This window comes from Natator depressus, chromosome 7 (genome assembly GCF_965152275.1).
Source record: "Natator depressus isolate rNatDep1 chromosome 7, rNatDep2.hap1, whole genome shotgun sequence".
NCBI classification, from domain to species: domain Eukaryota; kingdom Metazoa; phylum Chordata; order Testudines; family Cheloniidae; genus Natator; species Natator depressus.
In genome coordinates this window covers 67,166,489-67,191,725 of record NC_134240.1, presented here as the reverse complement: position 1 = coordinate 67,191,725, position 25,237 = coordinate 67,166,489, and the positions used below count along the sequence as shown (strand labels likewise).

General features: G+C 40.7%; 1 protein-coding gene across 3 annotated transcripts in view; it reads right to left on the bottom strand.

Annotated features, from left to right (window-relative positions):
- Nucleotides 1-24,979, bottom strand: part of RET (ret proto-oncogene) — a 124,191-nt gene extending 99,212 nt beyond the window's left edge. For 2 of the 3 annotated variants that reach the window (XM_074958689.1, XM_074958688.1), the window contains exon 1: nt 22,786-22,849. In XM_074958689.1, the coding sequence (XP_074814790.1) occupies nt 22,786-22,834 (49 nt within the window). In that variant the 5' untranslated portion in view covers nt 22,835-22,849. Of the gene's footprint in view, nt 1-22,785; nt 22,850-24,919 lie in introns of those variants that run through there. The other variant, XM_074958690.1, reaches the window with a different exon arrangement.
- Nucleotides 24,980-25,237: the final 258 nt, after the last annotated feature.

Genomic DNA, 25,237 nt, shown 5'->3' with positions numbered 1-25,237 from the left:
ACATCTTCTGTTTAGCTGTTCCACATGGGGCCTGATTTTCCTCTCACACCAGAGTAAGCCAGGAGTAACTTCATTGTTGAAAGTGGATTTAATCTAACATAAGTGGAGAGGAGAATATGGACATTAGAGTAGAGAGAAGTTAAAACTTCCAATCTCTACCTTCCATAAATAACTCCTTAGACTAGCTTTTGTTATTTGAGCTGTACTTATTTAGGAGTCTCTCTTGCTCTCTGTACACACATTTAACTCCCATTACTGTCAGTGGAAATTATGCCTGCACATCAGTAGCAGACCAGAACCCAGCACATTTAAATCTCTAAAGTCTCTTGTTTAAGGGGAAGAGCCAATGAATTTATTTGGATTTTTTCCCCTTTAAACAAATATAATGAACAGATACAGGTACTGGCTGATTGTCCAGAACAGGAGTAATACCCAAGAGAGAGCCCTAATATAATGGAACTAAACAGCAGGAATACAAGTTTTGTTTTCAGTTCCCACTATAAATTGCACAGACGCACCTGATAAGAGACTTAGGGTATGTCTACACTGCAATGTAAGCCCAAGATTAGTGGGACTCCAATCACCTGACCCATGTTAGGGAGCCCTGGGCTTTAGTGTCTACATTATATTTTAATCCTAGGTTATGAATTTTCTGACTCATGCTCAAACCTAGGGCTCTGGCATCCACACTGCAGTGTGCAGACCCAAGTCAAAGTAACCATATCCCAGAAGCTCCAGCCCCCTGAAATGTGGCCGCTTTTGCCCTAGGACTGTAGTGCACTGTGGAAAAACTTTACTGACCTCTCCTTGCACATTACCAGGACGCAGCTCTCTTTGCAAAATAATTGATCGGTTCGCTCTCCATTGCGAACCGATGAGGCTCTCTGATAGCATGCTTGCAGATCAGTGATCAGAACAGAATGGGATAACACTGACCTGAGATGCTGCCATTTGCCAAGGGAGGTGGGAGTGCTTCCATTTTCAATAGAGTTGATTGCAGATTGTTGGGATAGAGAGGACGAAGGAAGTTGTCCCATGGAATTGTGGAATACTTCCAGATGACTCCTGTGACCTGAGTCAACCAGGGCTGTGGCTACACTGCAAAGCAATAGGGCTCGGACCCTGGGTCCTGGCTTGACGTGAGCTTGGACTCTCCAGCCTTGCAGGGTCCTGGGATCCTGGGTCCAATTGCATAATTGGCACAATTGCACTGTAGACACAAGGATGGTAAGCCCTGAGGCCAGGCTCAAGCATGGGATTACACTGCAGTATAGATATACCATTAGAGGTTATAAAAAGGAAAAAACCAACAACAACTGATGACATTTGCCACTAGATTAGATATTTCAACCCACAAACCCACACCTTGAAGCTGACAAGTAGGTATTCCAACCATTTTTAAAAATCAACCACAAGAGGAGTACTCTACTTACATGCACTTTTTCCAGGTACAGAGCTTAAAGTGCTTTACAGAATTGGCTATTTAGCCCATTGTACAGAGGAAGAAACAGATGCAGAAAGGTGAAATGGCTTGGTTTAGGTCACATGTGGCAGAGTTGGGAATAGAAACCAGCTCTCCCAACTCTCAGTGCGATACCCTGTCTACTGGAGCACAATGTGTACAGCCTATTGACTAATCAGTTTAATGTGCCATCACAGTAACATGAATCCTATGACAACAAATGAGTCATTCACTTCCTTAGGGGGAAAACACATGCAAGTGGATGTCTGAAGCACTTATAGTCATTGTCAACCATTAAAAAGCTATCAACATGTGCACTATACTTGTAGTCTTGAATAATGGGAGCAAACCTTATGTTATCTCCTTACAAGGCTCTTGATCATTTTTCTCTCAAGATATTTTCCAGTACATGGTTCTCACCTGCGTCAATACTTCTACAGCTGCCAGTTATAGCTAAATATGGGGCAAATACATTAGAGGCTGCTCAACTATCATTGCACCTCCTATAACCATTGTAGTGAACTTTTGTGACAATCAAGTACTTTTCCACCCATCTGTCAGGTACCCCAGGTCTTGAACCCTGGTCCACAGGACTCTTAGGAGCTAATAAGCTCAAACCTGCCACGCAGTGACCTGTTAACAGTTGCTAGGGCAGAAGCCGAACCCTGACAGAGGACTCCAGTCCTGGACCCTGATTGGCAGAATGCTGGATGTCCTGATTGTCAATAGCTTCTGTATAAACCCAGCACAGGAAGTTGTCCATGTAACTGGGATCCACCCTGCTCTGGATTGGTGCTCCTGCTCCCCTGGCTTGACTTCCTGGCATACCAACCTGGCTTAACTCCTGACTTGTGGTTTTGATATCCAGCTTGTCTCCTACCTCTGAGCTCTTGGTATCCTAATCTGGCCTGACTGACTCCTGACCTCCACTTTGTTTCCTGCCTTTGACCCCCAGTAACCATACCTGGCCTGACTCTAGTTACTGATTCATGGTTCTGCTCTTAAGTTTGTCTTCTGCTTCTAATCTCCCAGTGTCCTGACCCAGCTGACTCTTGACTCCCATCCTGTGACTTTGGACCCTGGCTCCAACTACTAGGTCTGGCTACCCACGATCTGGCCTGAACCCTTCTTGTGAGTGTCAAATCCATTGTTTACACCTTTGCACTGCTATATCCTCTCTAAACCAGATTTCACTGTTCTTTTTACACATTGAGTCTAAATGCAGATGCCGGTCATAGAAAGCACCAATGTATCTTCCAGGCACATGCACAGATACCAGATAAAGACAAACCTGTCATGGTTTCTGAAACTCTGTATTTAATCGCACAAGCCAAGTGAAATGAATGGAAGTTTTGCCATTGACTTTAACGAGGCAAGAATTCACCCAAAGCGATTTAGCTTCTGTGTCTTTGGAGCTATTACAATGGGAAAATTCATAGTGTTAAACAAACTTCAAGCTCCCATTCAATTCTTGTTTGGCATGGCAGCCTAGTACTAGCAGTCAGTAACAAAGGAGATCCAGACACTGCCTCTACAATATCCATCTTTGATCCCCTCTGCTTCATATACACCTGCATGCACCAAGCTGATTGGGTTATCTGTTTACCCATACCATTTTCCATGGTAACTTGGATACTTCCCCAACTATGAGTCTCAGGCCTTAAAACTGTTGTCTAAATATCCAGTCCATCCGTTTAACTCATATCTTGGTGATTTATTGTGGAATATGAGTTGTTACTGTTTCAGATAGGAAATAAACTGCCACTCAAAAGACCACAGGAAATGACATGTGGCGGTATTAATGATCTGAACAATACAGTATGTTTTTAAGTATGCAAAAATACTACATGGAAAAGCAAGTAAATTTTCTCTAAATAAAATACATAACCCTTCTGCCAGGTTCAGCCAGCAGCAACAAGAGCCGGGTTCAGTATCTAGGGGTTCCTTTTCAACAATACAACACAAAACCGACTTGAGACCCCATCCAGTGACATGGGGCAATTACACATCATCCCCTGGGTGCATCTAAGAGGCAATACTTCCCCTCTCGCAAGCAGAGTCTGAGTGTAGCAAAAGCTTTTAATAAAAGGAGGGAATTAACTCAGCATTAATTTGGGAAAACACCATAACTAGGGTTCATAAACACAAACCATGAGCAAAATACCCACCCCCCCAAGTAAGGTGGACAGTGTCCTTTTCCCCTCAGGGTCTTATGTCCAGCAACCCAAAAGTCCCTTTAAACATGTCCATCCCTTCTCTCAACCCCACTCACAGTTGCTGTCTTTGGCCAGTGCAGCCCCAGAGTTCAGAGGTTCATCCGCAGAGTTCACCTCCCACCCTGTGTGGAAGGCAGGGTTGGGAGTAAAGGAGGCACCTTACACGCTGCACTGCTCGGGCACTCGCTTGTCGCCCCAATGGCCAACGGCTTGCCACTCCTCTCCACCACCCGCCCCGCTAGCCGCTTGCCATGCCTCTCCGCCAGCCACCCTGCTAGCTGCTTGCCATGCCTCTCCACCAGCTGCCCACTCACCAAGATGTCTTCAGAGCCCCCCGCACACACACTTAACAAAGCTCTCAGTGATTTCAGCTGTTAGTAGGGGAGCCTCACTGCTGGTGCACACTGGGCAGTCTCTTGGGCAGCGTCTCTATTGCAAAAGTAGGTCTAATACTTAGACCTAGTTACCAGTGATTTCAGCTCTGCAGTGTGTAACAAGACTCTCAGTTGAGTCTAAATTGGCTCTTTTATTATACCATGGAGACACAAAGGGTCAAATGGTGTCTAGAGCCCTTAAACAGGTCCCACACCACCAGATACAAGTAGCTGTCCCCACCCTCTCTCAACTCATTGGGCTGCAGAACCCATGTCCCTTGCCTAGCCAGTGCTGTTGAGGTGAGTCCCTCAATTGGGGTATGCCAGGTACAATTCTGCTGCCCTCGGTTCACATAACAAGGATAACAACGCTTTATTACTCCTGTCCCAATCACAAGGCGACTGGGGATCCAATACCAGCCCCAACTGAGCGTTTGGGCAAGCAGTCCCATCATGCTGAGCACCTAGGCAGGGTGGGTGTGTCCATGCAAATGAGATCAGCTCCTGGAAGTCCTCTTCCACAGCTCACCACTAGATGTCAGAGGACAGCTCATGCAGACTCTGCTTACAAATAAAATGATTTTATTAAATAGCTCTATGCTGAGCAAGTTGTTACTGCATTTTTTTACTTCTGGAATTTTGTGCAATTATAACAGATCCTTCCCTGAATCTTCCTAAAATACATGATGTATTAATGTGAAAAAGGGTCTTTTGAAAAAGAACATGAGAATATTACCACAGGGTCCCATCCAAAATCCATTGAAGTCAATGAGACTCTTTGATAGGCTTTGGATCAGGCCCTCAATCCTGGCTATTGAATTACTATTTTATTTCCTGTATCACCCTAAGAACTGCTTGATTCCCAAGTAACATTTTTGCTTCATAAAGGGCAAAAATAACACGAGGTAATTCAGTCAATAAGCTTATTTGTAATAAAATTAATTGTGTAAAGCCAGGTCTCTGTCCACCAGCCTTTCCTACCTTCAATGTAAAACAAATATCAGCTTGGAAAAGATATAGCAAAAAAATAAATACAGCCTTACTGGAACATCATATTGTTGGCTGTACTATCTTCTCCCAACACCGTACCTCTGTTGTGATAAGGTTTTCACCTCAGACTTGTCTATTTCATTAGCGTTTGCTAACCCATATTCAATAAATCTCTCTTGCATGTGGTAATAAAAAAGCAGAAACGCTTTAATTAAAAAGCTGCTCTATGCATTATTTGTACAGGGTTTTTTTTCTTGTAATGTTTGCTTTACCTGCTTGATAGAGGTGGGCTGAGGAAGTAGCCAGCACGTTAAAATGTGTACACACACACACATTAACACATTAAGTACACCTGTCGTCATACACAATGATCATTAACAGAGTTTTAGATATAAGGATCTAGCAGTTTGCGAATAAATCAGATGACCTGATGAAGAAAAAATGCCACAGGGTGCATTGTCCCCAGGAAATTAAAAACAGCCCGGAGTAGAATAGATGATGTATATCTATAGTTGTGAATAATTATAATCACTGCCTAGCAGAAACAATCTTAGGGTTTTCTCTAGCATTCATCACTGTCATATCTAAATGTTGCCTAAGTCAATTAGCTCTGCACAGCAAGAATCATACTAGACTTCATGGAAGAGTCTGTTCTTCACACCTCACCAATTCTCGGAAGCCCTGCTGGGTTTAGGTGCCGGTAACTTTAAATTTTTTAAAAATCCTGCATGGAGAGAAAAAGATTTAAAAGGGAGGGTTCTGCAGTTTGCTCTAAAAGCAGTTAGTCTTTGGCTGAGCCAAGTCTCCTCAGACAGGTCATTTCACAGTTAAGCCTTCTTAACAAAGAACATTTTTATCCCAAATTCTCATGTGCTTCACCCTGATTTTTGCAGGACGTCCTAAAAAGGAGAAGCTATCTTTGGAAGTCAAGAGATACGATGGCTGATATAGCTGGATCCTGTCTCACTGACAGTGTTGAAAAACAGAAGTAGAGCTGGTGAGCATGTTTTGTTTGAAAAACGTGTCAGTGAAACGTAGCCTTTTTCCCCAAAAACAAAAACTTTGTTGCAGGCATGTTTTTTGGTTTTTCGACAAAGCAGAATCACAGACCAACCTAGGATGATTCAGATTCTGGTGTGAATGTGACTGAACCCGAGAGAAGTGGATGGGAATGCCAGATGAATGGTTCTGATTCTGATCCATCTCTAAAACGATTCAGGAATACAGATTTTAAAATCTACTTCTATAGCTTGTTATTGTGTTAGATTTTCCTTGTTCTTGTCGACAGCTGGGTTTCAGAAAAAAAGCAAACAAAGGTATTTACTCAAGACTCAGTTCACCTGCTGTTCCACCTGGCCCTTCTGCCTCGGGAGCTGGGTCCAATCTCAGATCAGAGATTATTGTTCTGGCAGCAAGTGCACTTTCAATCAGACACGCTTTGGGGTCTCTGTTGCTGGAAACAAGGAAACTAGTTCCAGGTAACGCCATACAGACCTTTCGTATCACCCTATCGGTTACCAACCCTGTGTCCTCATTTAGGCAAACAGTGCTCTTTGAATTAATCCCCTAAATCCTTAAGGCTTCTGAATGCCATGCTGGAACAACATGCAATTTGCTCCCTAGTAATGAGGGTCAGCACAGTTCAAGGGCACTTGCATCATCCTGTCTCAGACAGAATTTATTGAGGCAGAAGAAGGGCGAGAGAGCTTTGAGAGTTCGTTCTGAAATACTGAATCATGAGTTTCAATGGGGCTGATGGATTTCCAGAGGCGGAGTGGAACAATCTGCTTTGAATTAGCCATTATCCTTTACGCTCCCCCATGTTTCCTGTCATCACACAAGATGATGAGTTACCCTTTAACTCACTATAGCATAATCTCCACTGCCAGGGAAAGGGGAGTTAAAAAACCCTGAACTATTGGCAAGGAGGGTTTGAAAGCACAGGCTACCCCAGAGCCCAGTTTGCTGTAAAAACCAGAAGAATCATTAAAGTCAGAACAGTTCATTCATCTTGTATATTGAACACAAGGATGGTTGGGGGGAGTGCCACAGCTACTAAATCTGGGGAGATGGGACAATATGATGAGAAACTGATTCCGCTTTTTCACTTATAAACCATACAAAGTTTTGATGGCACTGATAGGTGTATATCAGAGACAGAATTAGTCAGCGATCATTACTATTTCATGATTTGTATTGCGGTGCCAACTTCAGTGGCCAGGACATGGGCAGTCAGCCCAGTGGTCAGAGCAGGAGTTGGAACCCAGAATCAGAACTGCTGTTAGAGACCAGATTCCCTGCAGCAAGGCCAGGCAGGAGCAGGTATGGGTCCAAAGCAGAAACAAAGCAAGAGCAGGACTGGAACAAGGTATGACACAGAGGCCCATTGCTGGCAGCTGGCAAAGGGTTCAGTGTTTTGTGACAGTGACTCCAAACAAGCCTGACAAACTCATTACACCTAGCACGCTTCTTTCAGGACCGGCTCTAGGCACCAGCAAAGCAAGCAGGTGCTTGGGGTGGCACATTTCCAGGGGCGGCCTTCCGGCCATCCTTTTTTTTTTTTTTTTTTTTTTTTAAATCGGAAAAATCCACCAACGTACGAAAAAAAATACATGAAGATCAAAAAAATCTCCAATAGTGTGATAGGAGCGTGACGTGAAAAATATTGTCACGTAGTGACACGGTCAGTTATAATGTGAAAGGGGGTAAATGTGTAAACGTTAACGGTTATGATTAATTAAATCAGGAATCATGATTACTTGGGTGTACTGTGCCACCCTATCGGTGCCATTCAAGCCAATTTCCATGTCACATCAGTGCCAGTGGTTATAGTGCTAAAATGCCAGGACAAAAACAAAAACGACTTTCCGGTGCTGCCTACCGGCAACAAAGAGAAAAACAGCAAAAAGAATTAGAAAAACTATTTTGTACTTCAAATAAGTATTTTTAAAAAGTTGACAATCAAGGAGAAAGGTCTAAGCAATGCACATTGAAAGTGATTATTCATCAACTGATGAAGACCAAAGATTATCAACTGATAAAGAGGAACAACAATCCGACCAAAGATTATCTTCACTAACTAATAAAGACGAACAATCACAAACCATCCAAAGATTTACTTCTTCAGCTGAAGAGTCCAGAAACGAAGAACTGTTATCCAAATCTAAAACTGAAGAACAATTATGGGAAGGTGGAGAGACTGACATAGGATGAGATCCAAGTACCTGGCCGACAATAATTACTGATGCAATTCTAATGATTATTGTGAATAAAGGTCCTTCAAAACTAGATCCTACATTTGAATATCCATGTAATGAGTCGAATCGTTGATTTATGCCAACCAGTATGAAGAAAAAAAATGAAAAATGGGGAACAAACTAATAGATCGTGGTTAGTGTATTCACAGACCAAAGATGTAGTTTTTTGTTTTTGCTGCAAACTGTTCTGTAACTCGGACATTCTTCTGGCAACTGCAGGTTTTAATGACTGGCGAAATTTGCATCAGCATTTGAAAGATCAAAAAATCATTTATGCTCGTTGACAAATTGGATTGCGCTGTCAAACAGATTATGTTCTGGTACAACAATCGGTGCGGTACAGCAACGTCTACCAAATTCAGAAATTCTACGTTGGCAAGCTGTGTTGGAACGTTTACTGGAAATCATTCATTTCCTAGCCAAACAGTGCCTTGCATTCCGTGGATCCTCAGATATTTTAATATGAGAATAACAAAGGAAATTTCTTGAAATTGGTTGAGTTATTGGCAAAATTTGATAGTGTTATGGCTGAGCATGTACGAAGAGTGAAAGATGAAGAGATTCACACCCATTATTTGGGTAAAAATACACAAAATGAGATAATACAATTAATTTCTAATGGAGTGAGTAATGAAATTTTATCGGATTTGAAACATGTCACATATTACTCAATTATAGTTCTTTTAATTTATGAGAAACTGGGCTCACCAGAAGACACTAACGTTTTTCATTACAGTGTATAGTTGAATCCAAATTGTTTGTAATTGTGATTCTGTTAAAATTAAATGAGTACACTAGTAGGAAATTGTTTTATTTCACTAACTACAAATTCTCTGTTTTCTTTTTTTTTTAATTTTAAACAGTCAAAACAAAACAAAAACATTTCGAAGTGCAAACATGTGTAAAAGCCAAAAAGAAGGGCAGGGGGTGGGGAGGGGAACCCAAATGATTTTGCTTGGGGCAGCAAAAAAAGCTAGAGCTGGCCCTGGCTGCTTTCACTATATTGATCCATAAAGAATATCATGCAAGGTCTTCAATGAAAGCCAAGATCATACTGATCATTAATATCATTGTGAAATGTATGTATAAACACTAAGTAAAAAGTTGTGTATGTAAGATGAAAATACATTCCTAAATTCCTACTCAAGGCAGGGTTAACAAAGAGGTTTCTGCCAGACAAAGGATGGATATTTACCTCTCTGCTTCAGTAAACATGTAAATTAAGCATTGTAAGCCAACACACTGGATGTTCTGTTTGCATATAAAGGCACCATGAAGTCAACACACCAGGGAATAAAACTGAGGGTGTTATCCTGAGGCTATGTGTACACTGAAAACGCTGCAGCAGAACAACTGCAGTGCTGCAGGTGAGCTGTTGTAGCTCTTCAGTGTAGACTCTCGCTAGAGCAACAGGAGGGATTATCTCATCACTCCGAGAGGCAGTAGCTAGGTGGGTGGAAGAATTCTTCTGTCAGCCTAGCACTGTCTACACTGGGGGCTAGATCAGCTTAACTACGTCTCTCATTTTTCACACACCCCCAGAGACATAGCTATGCCAGTGTAGCTTTTCAGTGTAGATCAGCCCTGACTCTAGGGACAAAAAAATAAATAAATTTGGGGGGATACAAGGAGAAGGTAAAAGGACACCTATTTATCCTTCACCAAGGAAGCAAAAGAATAGTGCTTTTGCATCAATTAATGCGGTATCCCTTCCATGTTGGTTGGAAATGCTGGGAGATTGCTTTAAACAAGCCTATTACATCTGGACTTGAGGAAACATGTTACAATTTTGTTGTACAGGTTATGTTTCCGTTTCCGTTATCCTTACCATCTCAAACCTTAATCTTTGATGATAAACTTTGGATGGTTTTCACTATAAATACAGCTCAGTCCTGTTATGTTATATAAGAGCTGATTCACAGTTAAATCCAACAAGCCCCATGTCTACACTGTCCAGCACACCTGATATTTCTGTGAGTTGCCAGTGACAGGATATCTCAGGGGAACGCTTCAAAAGAGGCTTGGGGAACAGGGGGCATCTTTTGTTAACCAAGCAAAGAGAAGACTAGTATTGCCTGGAAGCGATTGTTTGGGTGGCTAAGAGGCTGGCGATGTCAGGGAGCCGACACTTAGCTAAGCACAGGAAAGTCTCTCTTTTGTTGGAGATGGGGGAGGAGGTAACAAGGTGATTCCCATTTCTGGACACTCTGACAAGCATCATGAAAGGCTGGGAACAAACAGGTACAGGGGCTATCACAGCCATGGAAAAATGCTTTAAGCAGTCCCTAAACTGCTACAGGGATTAAGAGCCAGTCTGCTGACTCTTCCAATCAATCAGATGGTGTAGGGAATCAGAGACCTACTACAGGACAGCTGCATTCATTTGGTTGCCTGGAGACTGGCGCTGCTGCAGGACCTGCTCCCCAGCAGTGCCTATGGGCCCCAGTCACAGACCAGGAACTGTGGTGCTAGGTGCTGTACAAACAGAACAGAAAGAGAATATAAGTAAACAGCTGTAAGGCAGACCTAACCACTCTTTACCGTTTGGAGGGAGACTCAATTTTGAATTAATTTTAAAGCCATTCAAAAGATTTTTTTTAATGAAGCATTTTCCATTTTCATTGAGATACTTAAGTCGTGTGGTGCGTTCCCCCATCCCCACCCCCTTTTTTTTTTTTTTTTTTTTTTTTTTTTACAATGATGCAATAGGCAACTACACTGCAGTCACTCTGCAACCTGGCTCTTACCAATCATAAGCAGGTTTGTTTGTGGGGGAGAGGAGAGAGTGGGTGAAGTGTTTTGCTTTTCAAATTTCCCAGGCTTTGTATGATTTGTATTTTTAAAGATATATATTTCAGGTTCTTTTTTGGGGGAGGTAAAAGAAAGCTGAAATTTTGAATAGAATGGAGAATTATTATTAAGCTGAAAAAGAGGTCAATCTAATAGCAGCAGTAAACCAACATTCATAATGCTTAGCAGCTTGGACGGTGCTGGGGAAAGAAGATGTAAACAAACGTAAAAATGTATTGTCAAGTACAATTCCCAATATCTTTGTTTTGGCCACAGAGGGCATGATCTAAAGCCTATTCAAGTCAATAGAATGACTCCCACTGACTTCTATGCGAGTATAATCCAAACCCAATTAAAGTACTGACAGATGGGTTTGCCATCATGCACTGAGAGAATTCATCATTAACAAGAGCTGTTGTCTTCTGCCAGCGTTGAAAGTGAAGGTTTTGGAAACTTACACACAATGGTCTGTGTACTCTACATTTTGCACCAAGGCCCCCAGGTTCCTGCTGTTCTGCAGCAGGCTGAATATGCTGCAGCAGAGTTGGGTGAAATAATAATGGGGGTTTTATTTAATTAGACATGAAAAACAATATGATCAGAGTAGTCTTTGTGGTAGGATTTAATTTTTAATGTATTCAGTTTATTTTAGGCTACCTCCCACTTTGCCAACAAGCTACAAACATATTATTGCCAATGCATAAAATATACCGTGGAAATTCTGGAAGTTTTGATAGCTGGGTAGGGGAAATGTGGGGTTGTGTTACCTAGGAATCAACTGAGGCTTCTGGGACTAAAGAGTTGAATACATATCCTCTTCCCCTCACCTTTTGGGCAGGATTGGAAGTAACTGGCTTTTGGGAGGGAGGGGGAAAGTCTTGAATTTATTCCACATCCCAATAATCTTGGGCAGCAATCATCTGTCCCACTCCTTCATTTTTCCATTGTATCCTTCATATTCTAATATGTAGGTGCTATATCTGAATTGTGCTGTTAAAATGACCAGCGTGAAACAGTTGGCAATGATGACATGAAAATAATCTTTAGACTTAAGAATTATGCCTCATTGAGATAAATGGGAGAGTCCATCTGAGTCACAGCTGTACTTCAACTCAACACTGCTTTGGTTTACATTGAGTTCCCATTTGGGAAGATTACTGTGGCAGAAGGGATGGATGAAGTTGTTAAAATACAGTTGCTTTTCAGCAAGTACAGCAGCAAATGTAATTTCATTTTAAAAGAGACCACTATTTAAAAAAGAAAAAAAATTACACATCTACTATTGTTACAGATTATCTAAAATCTGGAAGGGGCTAGAGTTTTTGTTTATTTACCTTGGAACAGACCGTAACCTTCTTAAACACATTAGCAAACACTTAGTGAATTTGACTATGTGCTAAGGGCCAGATTTCCATGTATTTTCCCAGCATAGTCAGTGACTTTTCTCGTGTTTATGTAGGTCTGACAGCAAAGAGAGCGAGACCCACAGACATGCAGTTTAAGAATAAAAAAAAATGTGATTGCAAACCCCCCAAACTGGTAAGGTGGACTCCAATTGGTTTAATATTGGAAACTAGTTTTTAACTCATTCTTTTTTTCTACTGACTAGATTTCCAAGTCCATAGCTTTAAACAGCTGTCGTGGAAAGTGGTAGAACTGTGGGCTTTTGGTCAACCTAAATTGGGAGTCCGTGTTTAAAAACCGGGTTGTGCGTGTACTCTGCATGCTAGATTTAAAAATCAATGGTGGGTTTATGTTCCACATTTTGTTTGTGTGCATGTGTGTGTCTGTGTAATACCCAGTGATAATTGGAAGCTGTTTAAGGATGGGTACATCTTTAGATGGGGAAAACGGTATTCTAAAGTGTTCCAAGTGAAATATGCATGAATAGCCCTAGTTCCCATCATCTTTTTAGCTAATTAAGACTCATGATAGCAACGCTTTTGTAAGGCTAGTAGTACCCATGAGCTACACAACTGTTAAATTTTAAAAAGCCTCTTTCCAGACAACAGCATGTGCCTAAAAATCAGATATTCTGGCATGTAATGGCATAGTCATGTAACGAGAGTGTCTGCACTGAGAAGTCGACATCTGACATTTAATCACACAGCACAGCCCATGTGCTTAAGCACTTTCAATGGCAGTTCCACATGTTTGTGGGTTTCTGTTGTTCTGCTGTAGGAAAGGGTGATGCAACAGCAGCTCAGCTTTAAATCAAAATAAAGTAGGATTCCAGTAAGTGCTTGGGAAGAAAAAACAAGAGCCTCTGTTTCTTTCTCAGTGGATTTATTAAATCTGTAGCATTTCCCATATGCTATTAGGAAGCAGCTGATGCTCAAATACTCCTTATACAGAGCACAGTGCATTTTAAATAAAATGCTTCCTTCTGGAGTGTCCTGGAATTAGAGGGGAAACTGTGTAATGATTAAGTGTATTAGCCTGTGAAACACTTCCCAAAAGGAAGCTGTAGAAGCTAGGGAAGTTTAAAACCAGCTGAGCACTGAAAATAAAAAAATATACAGGAACATCCTGTATTGGTAGGGAACAATCCTGCATTAGCAAGAGAATAAATTACATCAGGGTTTTCAAAATAGGGGGTCACAGAAAGGTGAGCAGAGGATGCCGTATGGAAAGGTTTGAAGACCATTGGCAGACAACCTAAAAGGCTTTTCCTATCCTTGATTTTTTTTATGATTTTCATGCTAACATGAAATTATCTAACATCCAATCAAATGACTAATCTCAGGATGTAGATCTAAATTCTAACTCTCTTGAGAAATCCCTTCCCCAAAGTCTCTGCCTGTGTGCACACAGGCACGGTATGGCAAGTAAAGGAAGATATTACCAATTAACTGCATTGTACCTTGTCTGTGCGCTGTTCTGGACAGCAAAGTTAAGGAAATATGTGGGTAATCTAGCCCATTTACAAGGATTAATGGTAAAGCCCTTCAGTGTTCCCTGCCCTAATGATAAGAACCCTGGGAGAGGTGTTGAGCTCCATCAATGCGAAGTTCCAACTCAATGGGTGTTGAGAGTGCTCGGTACATGACAAGAATTGCTCTCAAGAAAGGCATGGAAGACCATGAAACAAATGTAAAGTGCAAAGTCCAATGGTCATTCTGGAAGCTGGAAACTCCAGCAGCTTGGCTCAACATTAAAGGGATGGGGCTCCGGGCTACTCGGCTGTTGATGATTAATTATATGTATGTATCTATTTATTTGGATATATAGTTACAGAAACTGTGTCCATCTCAGGCTCTAGGTGTTTTATGATCTTTTAAAAAACACAGTTATAAAATACAAACCATTAACTTCAATGGGAACTCCACCCTCTATAGCAACACGATTTACCCAAGCTGGTCAAAGAAGTATTTCAACTTCCCTTAAAAATGCCTTCCCCTGGTCCTAGCAGGAACTCAACCCTCCCCCAAGAGCCTGCTGCAAGAGACAGACTTTGCAATGTGCCCTGAGGTCAACAAATTCAGGGTCTTTCAGACCAAGGTAGCAACATGACTTCCAAAGTTGAAGGGCCTCCACAGAAATGCCCTACCAGCTGCTCTCTCAGTTATAAATAATGGGGCTTCCAGCCCAAAGCCTTTGGTGATCACAATTGTGGCACGAATGCAAGAGAGAGGAGTGCAGTGTTAATAAGCGAAGTATTATAACAACTTGTGTCAAAGATCTCGTACTAACAGGGCATTTTATGAAAATGCAAGCCTCAACATCTTTTTACCTTGAATCACTATTATTCTATGGGTGAACTGCAGCATTGCCAACCCTGAGTATTCAAATATCATGAGTCAGGCCCCCAATAAGTCATGAGTCCAACTTAAAAATCATTCATTGTTGTATCTATCAGGCATCCATAGAGTTTGTATTTGGGGGGGATCTTTTATTAGCTTTCTGGTTTTCAGCCGTTAGGGTATACTTGGGCCATCTTTTCTGCATACCCATAAAGGCTAGAAACGATTATTTCCATAAAAAGGAAGCTGAGATTCTCACAATCACATGGCTCCAAAAGCCAAGGCATTATGAAAAAGCCCACCAAATACTGTGCAAGTTGTCAGCACTAGAAGAGAGGCACTGAGAGCCCATGGTGACCTGGTTGAGACAGAGAATAGAATCTAGGAGTCCTGACACCCAGTGACTTTCTTTAACCACTTATCACCCAGATGTAGAACACACCTCAAAACATAGCACTTTATTCCAGACCAAAATCTAATATATATAAAAAGCCTGTTCTCCCCCAGCATCATGTGTCTTGAAAACCCCTAGATGATGAACAAAGCCATTATATACGTGGATTTTTGTTCTTCTTGGGATTTTAAGATCCCCTAGCTTGATTCCCTTCAGGTCACCTCATTTGCTGTTGAGTTGGCAACACTTACATAGATTTTTCAGACTCCATATTATTAAAAAAAAAAAAAAAAAGGAGTATTTAAAAACTCTCTGGATGCCTGAAACAGACTTATAACTAAGCAATTTAGGACCAGTCCTGCCATCTTCACTAAGGCAAAAGTACAGCCAGGCAAGAAGAACTGTTTATGGTACTTTCTGGTTCAGAATGTGTCAGGGGTGTTAGATTAAAATCTGCAATAAAATTCCACACTAAAACCATATTGTTTTTTTCCCCATTACCTGAAAACCCAGGTGCTCAAAAGCAAAACTCAGGTATGGTCTACCATTGCTATTCCTTCTTCCAAACTGGATTGGCTGGCTACGTATACAGAAAATAAGCAGCAGCAGCTTTGTACTGTAGCAGCATCCAGAGGCTGCCCAAAGAGTTATCAGCTGACCCTGCCCAGAATAGGTCACAATCAATAAGAGACAATCACATGTTCTTGGTATTTGCATCCAATACTGTTTCCAGAGATATTCTGGGGATATAACACAGAATATGGTATGCACTATATAACTCACATACACCTAAGCAGCAACACAAATGATGTTAAATAATACAACGTTTGCTTTGCACCATAAATAATAATATCTCTAGTTCAAAAAAGAACCAGGAGGCTGATACAAAGACCTGGAACCAAATCCTGCCATGTCTTACCTAGAATGGTCAACTGGACTTGAGTAAAAACTACCTATTGGAATAGAAGGTGCAATATTAGGCCTATGAGTGAGACTACCTATCTTTGCTTATGCCTTGGAAATAACAATGGCTATAATTTTAAAGTTGGTCAAACTAGGTCCCGCTTAAAAAGGGCTGGATTTTTAGAGGTGAGTGCTCAGCACTTTGACCTTACCGCCCCTTTCATGTGTCTCAGATTGCACTCCCAAAAAAAACCACTAGTCACTTTTGAAGACCGTGGCCAATGGCATTATTTGCACACTTATTTTGTTGCTTAACTAAGATACATTCATGCTGAAGAGCCTGAAACATGCCACTATCCCCCTGACCCTCCAGGCCTTCGTGGAGTAAAAGACTGAAGCATGTTTTTAAAATTCTATGGTTTTCCCCATGCTGGAGGTACTAAACTTGTGTGCCATCTGCCATCCTGTGCCCACTGCGCTTTGTCAGCCTGATCCCAGAGAAATACAAAGTGCTGCTTCTGGAACTTCTGAATCTGTGACCAGTGGGCAGAGAAACTTTAGCAAAGGTAGTTTGAGCTGTTTAAATCTCACTCTTTTTCCACACAAGGAAAGAACATCCTTAAACACCTTCCTGAAATATGTTCTAAGAGTACCTATCACCAAAAAGTGAGGAAGGTTAATTAAAATACTTTACAAATATTGAGATTCAAATACAAGAGGAGCAACAGAAGTGCCATGTATTAGTATTATTAACAGAGTTAGAAGTTTCTTCTAAAAAGATTATTTTCCCTTTTAGTTGTCACAATGTGATCGCAGGTAGGTGCATCAGACAAGGAGCAGAGAGAACTCCCTTCGTCAACGTCTATTATTTCAGCATACTCCTTAAATTAAAAGTTTTTGAAATTAGCTTGTTCCTCTGCAAATAGTGACATTACATTCTGAATATGACCTATGCAATTTTATGAACTAAGAGGACTTTGCTTTATAAAGCGTTTTTCCACCCTCAGTTTTTGGACTTCAGGAACTGTGCCCTCCTGTCTTAAAATGCTGTAGACCACATAACAGAAATTTAATTTAGAAAATAGTTTCAACCAATTTGCCAGTGTCTGTTTTTATTCTTTGTAAAAGAAGCCTTGATTAGAGAGGCCTAGAGCACACATATTTCTAACCCGCTTCTCCACTGACTGTCATAATGTGTATATTAATCATTCTATATTGGATACTCCCTATCGAAACATACATAATTCATTTCAAATGGATCCTATTGTTTAAGGGCACAGATGGATGCCATGGACTACATTTGAGCACACTGTAGCTTCCCTTTCAAGCCAGAGTTTATGGAATACAATTGGACATTACATTCTGTTCAGCCAAACTCTGCTCTCAGTTACTTCTGGGCAGAGTCAATGTCTTGGTCCTGGATTTACATCAGTAGAACAAAAAGCATAATTTGGCCCGATGGCTGGCACTGAAAAGAGACGTAAGATTGTGTTAAAGCCATTTTCAATTACAGCTTTTGCCAACAGATCACTTCTTTGATTCTCATTTCCCTTTGCACTGAGATATTAATGCATTAGTATGTGGAAGAGCTGACCACTCTACCAGTAGAAGCTGGGCAAGAGAACTGGTATACGAGATAAAGAATATTATGTAGCTAGAGGGCTGCTCTCTCTCTTTAATATTTGGACACAGCTCCCTGAAGGAAAAAGGTGTCAAGAACAGCAGCACTCCCAAAACTTGTTGGGGCATATTCATCTCTGTACTAGCACCAACACAGAGACAGAATGGAGGTGCCTTGCACCACCTCTACTCAGGGGCTGCTGGGACAGGTTCAGCCCTTGGTACAGGACTGGATAGCTTCTGCTTCAGTGGCTCCTGTGGGCCATTGAAGGGATACAACCACTAGAGTGCAGGGCCACCTCAGCTGCACCTCTTGCTATGCTTGGAGCTGTGAAACAGAGTTTGGATAGGAGGTAAGAGGTCAAAGGGAGGTGCTCCATGACAATGGTGAGTCTGGTCCAAGAATAGTGCACTACAGAATATACTGGGTGAAAACCTGCCCTACTGAAGGTCAATGGGAGTTTTGCCATTGATATCGTATGGTCAGGATTTCACACATACAGAGGGCCTGATCCCGCTTCTACTGAAGGAAATGAAAAATCCCCACTGACTTTACTGAGAGCAGAATGGGAGGAGATCCATACTTATAGCAGCTAACTTTCTGGGAAAACCATGTAAACAAAGCATTAACTCAGTTCTGATGAACTGGGAACAAACCTACCAAACTTACTTTAATACTATTACCTCCTGACACGCGGATTTCTCTTTTAGACAAAATGGGCATTAAAAACACCCTTTAGAGCAACACAAGCACCTTTGTTATATCAGTCAAATATAATGCTGAATTAGTTTCCTAAATGCACAAGTTGAAAAGCCATTAGCTAACCATTAGAAGTACTGTACCCATTTTCTTTGTACAATTGGAGAGAAAGCTGATTTAGTTACTCAGATTCCTAAGGTAATTAGGTTGGACATTATTAAAAAGATGAACTCAGTAAACTTTTTAATTTCCTTTCTGTGTGTGACCACTGTAACTTCCCCTTAAGGCCTCTAATTAAGTTGACCACTTTTGTGTTCCATTGCAGACATTCTACTCAGCGCCTCTTCCAGATTAAAAGACTTTGAGCCAATTTACAGACCCATTTCAGGAGGAAACTTTTTTCCTTCCAGGAAAATAATATATAAGCACAATTCAACAACAAGTGTTTGTATTCCAGTAGAACCTACTGTCCCCAACTGAAACACCAGGATATCATGCACTGCACAGTCCCTGAGTTTACTTTCTCGACAAGATGGAGTATTTTTATTCCTGTTTTATACAAGTGAATCCGAGGCACAGTAACTCATCCAAAGTCACACAGCAAATCTGTGGCACAGTTGGGTAACTAAACTCAAATCTAGCCAGCCTCAGCCCTGCACAGGAACCACAAAACCATCTTTCTTATATTGCGGTTACTGTATTTATTCTCATAGATGCTGGAACGAGGAGTGGAGGGGGGAGGGTGCTGCTGCACCCATGGACTTGAAGTGGTTTCCATTATATACAAGGTTTATAGTTTGGTTCAATGGCTCTTACCACCCCCACTGTTGTTCCTGCACCCATGTTTATTCGTGTCATGCTTCTGGTGTTTGCTTTCAAAAATGAGGAGTTTAAAAAGAAGTCAGTGTGGAGAAACCAACTGGACAATAACTTGGTGGATTTTAATGCTCAGAAGCTGCCAAATCAAGAGATAGCAATGAGCAAGTACCAAGAAAATTAGAAAATTCCCCCACTCAGCATTGCTAACGTATCTTATTCTGAATATGCAAGAACCCTTGCTAATACAGACCTTGTTTACTTCAGACCTTGTTTACACTAACACAGCTATGTTGTGCAGCATTATCAACACAATTAAAAATAAACAACATCAGGCAGCGTAACGGTCACCCTGAAAACCAAAATCAAATGATTCAGACCAGTCACCAGAAAATGTTACTGTTGGCCATTCTAGTGCTGGAGAACTGAAGGTCAGGGCTTGACTACAGAAAGCCTGTATTACACACTGTGCGCATAGATAGGCTCCAAGTGAACTTTACACAGAAAAGCTCTATGGAGAATACTAGCCTCCTACATTATTGAATTTTCCTAACCCATGAGATACTTTATTTACTGCTTCAGTTCTAGGTGGAGAAGAGCAGCCAAGGACAAAAGTTTGGGGAGGGGAAGAGAGGGAGTATGAAGTCTTACCTTCAGATTATTTTCACAGTATCACATACTACCATTATATATATCTCACATACAAATAAAGTTAAAAGAACATGATTAAAGTTGGGGGGGAAATCAAGGAACTTACCACCCATCCACCTTCCCAGCAGCTGTTCATTGACTTTTGTGGGCCAATCTCAGGCCTTTTCAAAGCCTCCAGTCACAAGTGCAACCTGCCCTGTTGCCAATCTGAACAGAGGTGCCAACCATTTAGAGCGCATGGAGAATTAACGAATCTTCTTAACTCCTACAGGGGTCCCTCCAGAAAAAGGGTAAGATGAGGGGTGCACTTACACTGTTGCTACCAGAGATGTACCTATTCTTTGAGCGAGAGATCTTCAGACCAGCACCTTTAATGAAAGGTATGTTCACTTGAAAAAAAAAAAGGAAAATTATCTTCATTGTAATATGAGAGAGAGAAAATTGGAGCTGACACTATACAGTAATCTAGTATGCAGATACAAGATCAACATTGTCATATGAACTGACTGCTCATGTTTACGTTCCAAGCAGCCTTTCCACTGATCAAAATCCATTGAATGCAGTGTTTAAACATAAAGATGTTGTTTTATTTTAATTTTCCTATTAATTTCCTTCATGGGAACTTTGCAGTCATGACAAAACCCATCAATGAAAGCAATGTCATTGCACTGTCAAGCGGGCTCCAAACAGACTAATTGACAGTGCTCGTCAGACTGATAGGAAGACAATGTCCTTGCCCTGAAGAGTAGCACACGGAGTAGCAAATGTGTGTGTACGTGTCCATTTGGGGCAGGAAGCTAGAGAAGAATGGATAGCAAAGTGGATGAATTACAAAATTAAAGGTGCAACTTATTAGTCACCCTTTTTTTAAAATGTGCACACAATTTACAGTGAATTGGTGGAACAAGGAATGAGATGGAATTGGTAGGCTTCCTTGCAGAAGTTGATTTTCTTTGGGACTGGAAAAAGGAAAAAGTTGGGGCATGTGAGACCAGGGATGAATGGGGGGAGGGAAGGGGTCCAGCTAGATTGGATGGACATCAAGCCCTTTACCTGCTTCCCCCTGAAATTAATGGTAGTTTTGCTATTGATGTATGCCCTGATCCTGCAATGAGCTCTGTGCAAAATGGACCTCTAACATCAATAGGCCTCAAAGATCCATATGTGCAGAGGGCTCCATTGGAAGTAACACTGGACCCCTGTAGTCACATGGCTTGGGAAGAACCTGGAGGATGGGAGGGGGCATGAAAGAGAGTGAACAGTGAAGAGATAGGCAGGAGCCAGGCTGTCCCATTAGTGTTATTATTCCTGGCAATTAGGACCAAGGACATTTTGAACTTTCCTTTTTATTCTCATCTCCCTTTCAAAAAAAGAATGAATAAGATTTCTTGAAATGACTCTCTTTTGAGGGCCAAGTTCCATTTTCTCCTGCCCTATGGTCAGGGTTATAATCTAAACAAATTAGAATGGAAATCACATATTGCCTGAACATCGGACTGCCAAAAAAAAAAAGAGAGAGAGAGAGACACACACACACACACACACACAGCCAAATATGCATCAAGGTCCTTGAGCCACTTGATGACCTGCTCTGTAGTTTGATCTCATTAGCACTTCCTTGAATTGAAGAGGTTAATGTATACTGGGTCCTTTTAGAGGGAACTTACAGATATTCATCTACAGGGAAAGCCCATTTTTCCCCACCAAGAAATACAAATAATATAAGCCGAACAACTTGAAGTTTTGTTGAAAAATGTCACTTCTTTGAGCTGTTGGTTTATGAAGGTCTGTCCTCACTCTATAAGTATGTGCTGAGCAGAATGTACTGTAAATTGCAGCCAGTCAAAATAAAGCATTAACAATAAATCTAAGAGCATAAAACTGCACAGTAAGGATCAATTGAGTACAGCTCAGCCCCTAGCTGAATACCAAAACCATTAAATTCATCTTTAGTTTTATATCATAGTAATCTAAAAAACAAATTATATTTTAAATGGCTTGTACACAAGAGAACTTTCATTGTTTCCACCTGTTGTATTCCCATATTGGAGCATTTTTTCCTTCTAATATTATGAGGCATGTTTATAATGTAAGGCTTGCACAACTTAGTCTGTCTATTGGCAATTAAGTATCAAGATGCCCATTTCCTTCTAGAAATAAAACTATATTCCACACAACACAGAACCTGGAGTGGCTAATTATGGTATTAACCCAGAGTATCCTTAGTTGAAGAAGGTCCCATTTTCCCAATTAGTCACTTCAAGAGGAACTTTTAGAAACCAAACCAAAAATCCCACAGCAACTTGATCATGTAGCATGCATATGAACATTCTATAGCCTCAGAACAGCTGTGGACTTGTACAACTTTTGGAAAATATCTACAATGTACACATAAGGCAAAAGTAGGCATTTTTTCATCTGACACTGAAGAAAAACAAGTCTGAATGGGTGAAGAAACATCATCCCTATGCTACTTAACTCTAGGCCGTTAAATGTCAATATCAATGCCTGCAAGAGATTCACAAGTTGCCAGTTGTTTACCATGATGCAATTAATAGCAGCTATCCTATCTTTTCTGTTTCAGAACTGCTTTAAACTAGGAGTCTCCCATACTCTTCCGAACCTAGCAACACAGGGGAACCAATCCTAATCTTTTCTGCTAGCAGGATACTCACCAGACTAGTTAACCCAAGTCACTTGGAAAAACATTCTTATTCAAATTAGAGAAATCTTTGGGTTAACAATTCAAGTGTGTACCTGTGTTCACTAAACATCTACAAATTTAAGCTTTCAGACACTCACAGCTATGGATAAATCAAACATGCATTAAGAGGATCTGAGTGTAAGCTTATTTCTTTGTGTTACTAACCTTGAGTTTTTACACAGGTAATAGTATCTGTGGTTTCTTCACAACCCATAATAAAAATAAAACACTGTAGAATAGTGTCTGTGCTTCTCTTTTGCAACAGAATCTGAGACAAATTAACTAGTTTTCCGCTCCTGTCCCTCAGCACATGTAAAATTTACACAGCATCATGATAGGGGCATTTCAGCTTCTAAATGGGTTGAGGCTCCCTCTGTTACTTAGGAGAAATTTGATTATACATCCAAGACGTAACGGTTTTCCACTATGAACTCAGCTTAAAGTGACATAAATAGGAGCTGGTGTCACACTGCTGTACAATGTGAAACAGTGCTTTCTCTCCAGCCATAGACACCCATTTCACACTGCTAATATGCTAGACTTCTTGAAGTCACAATGAATATAATTACCCTAAATCGCACTGACAGTTTTTCTGAACAAGAGTCATCAAAACACATCAGTCACCCAAACTTTTCTGGGGTATTTATGAAGGAGCAAAGATCATCAGTCAAAACGGAGGGCAAAAACAAACGTTAATGTTTGCAAAAACAAACCTGACTAAGAGAAAGCTTAACATAGCTTAACATACAGGTGGTAACTAGCAGTCTATTTTATTCAAATATGCCAACATAAAAGAGTCAGATCACTTACACCCATGCTATAGATGAATCCAGAAATTAGTTATTTATGGATTTACTTTAAAAAAAAAACCACTGGTGATTTGATATTTAAAGAGGAAATGGTTTAAACACACATATTTGGAAAAAATTGAAGGCAAGAGTAAAATACATGAAGTCACAGAAATAGAAGTCAAATTGAGCGGCAATCTTACTGGACAGAAAAATTGGGGGGGGAAATTTTGTGTACAAAACTTCACAAACATTTGCTATACGTCATCATAGTTTGGTCCACCACCACATTAATGACAGCAAGTTTATTCATTCAACTAGGATAAGGATCAATAAAAAACACTTTCAAATGAATACCTGAACTATACACAATCTATTACCCAAAGCACGTACATGGGAAATACCATCAAGCCAAAGATGACACAGGTTAGAATATTACCAACTTTACCACAAGTGTAAAGAAAATTGATTAGCCAGGACTAAAAAAAGTTAAAAGAAAAAAGGTATCATAGATTTAAAATGCAGCTATGTCTGAAATCTTTTTTTACAGTACAATGATCTATGCGGTGCAAGCCATTGCAAAATTAAAAGTTACATGAGGTTTTGGACTCTCAGTGAACACATTCCACCCATTTTTTACCTCAGAGATCTTACTTTTTAGGTACTAGCAAAACTATTGGAAAAGTCTGAAGACATGTAGCTGTTTACAATAATGTAGGAAGATCAAAAGGGTAGGGAACAGGGTCAAGGGGTCTTTGTGTTAACAGAGATGCAGCCTTTAAAGTCTCTCTGAGAACAATTTAAGATGCTAAGAATGAATTTATCATAATTATTACATTTAGCTTGGCAGCAATAATGAGAAGGAACAAGTGATACATTTGATGGAAGTCACAACCACCAAAACATAACACCTCACTCTGTTCTCCTTTAAATCAACCAGTGATCTATTTTTTTTTTTAAAGGTGTTTTTTGGCGAATGTGTTCAACTGTGCCCTGGGCCCCTGAGAGCACTGAAGGAGTTCTTTACAAAACAACAACTTTGATTTAGTCAAGTAAACATCCGAAACACTTTGGCAAACACGACCATATGGATGGGAAAGAGCTATAATGGATTTTCTGTTTGCCTTAGAAACTTAACAGCTGTGAAAGCATCAGCTACATTATGAGCCAATAACTTTTCATCTTTCTCCTTTTCATTTATCAACCCAAACTCAATTTAATTTGATGATGTAGAAAACTTAGGGGGGGAACAGAATTAATAATCTTTCAGACCCTTAAAATAGAAACACTTGAATATTCATCTTTCACATCATAAAATTTAGAGAACAAGGAAACACACATCTGCTGTAACTTAGTTTTAGAGCCTAAAAACGCAGAGCAAAGATATATCAGAATTTATTTCTATCTTGTTTATATTTGGGGGCAGGTTTTTTTTATTCTAATCAGCCACCAGCAGCCCTGATGACCCATCACCACAAACTTCCTGGAGGGATTAGTTCAGAACTACTTACCTTCACAAAGGAGGAGAAAACCTACTATCCACCCAGTGAAAGGCATCTTTGCCCCTTCAATAATCCTATTTCCCCCCCCCCCCCCAGGGTCTAGATGCTGAGAGTACTCCTGGCCCGGCTATTGTCAATGATTACAATAAGCTTTCCAGTAAATTGAGAAAGTCTTTTTAGCACGTAATTCCTCAGTCGGGTTGAGCCATAGTCTGGGGCTTCTCAGCTCTGCGCTCACTCTCTCTGTTAAGAGCGGTGATATAATGATGCTGGGGAAAGGGAGGGGGAGAGAGATTGCAGTGAACCTGCTCAGATGGTGCCGGGCTG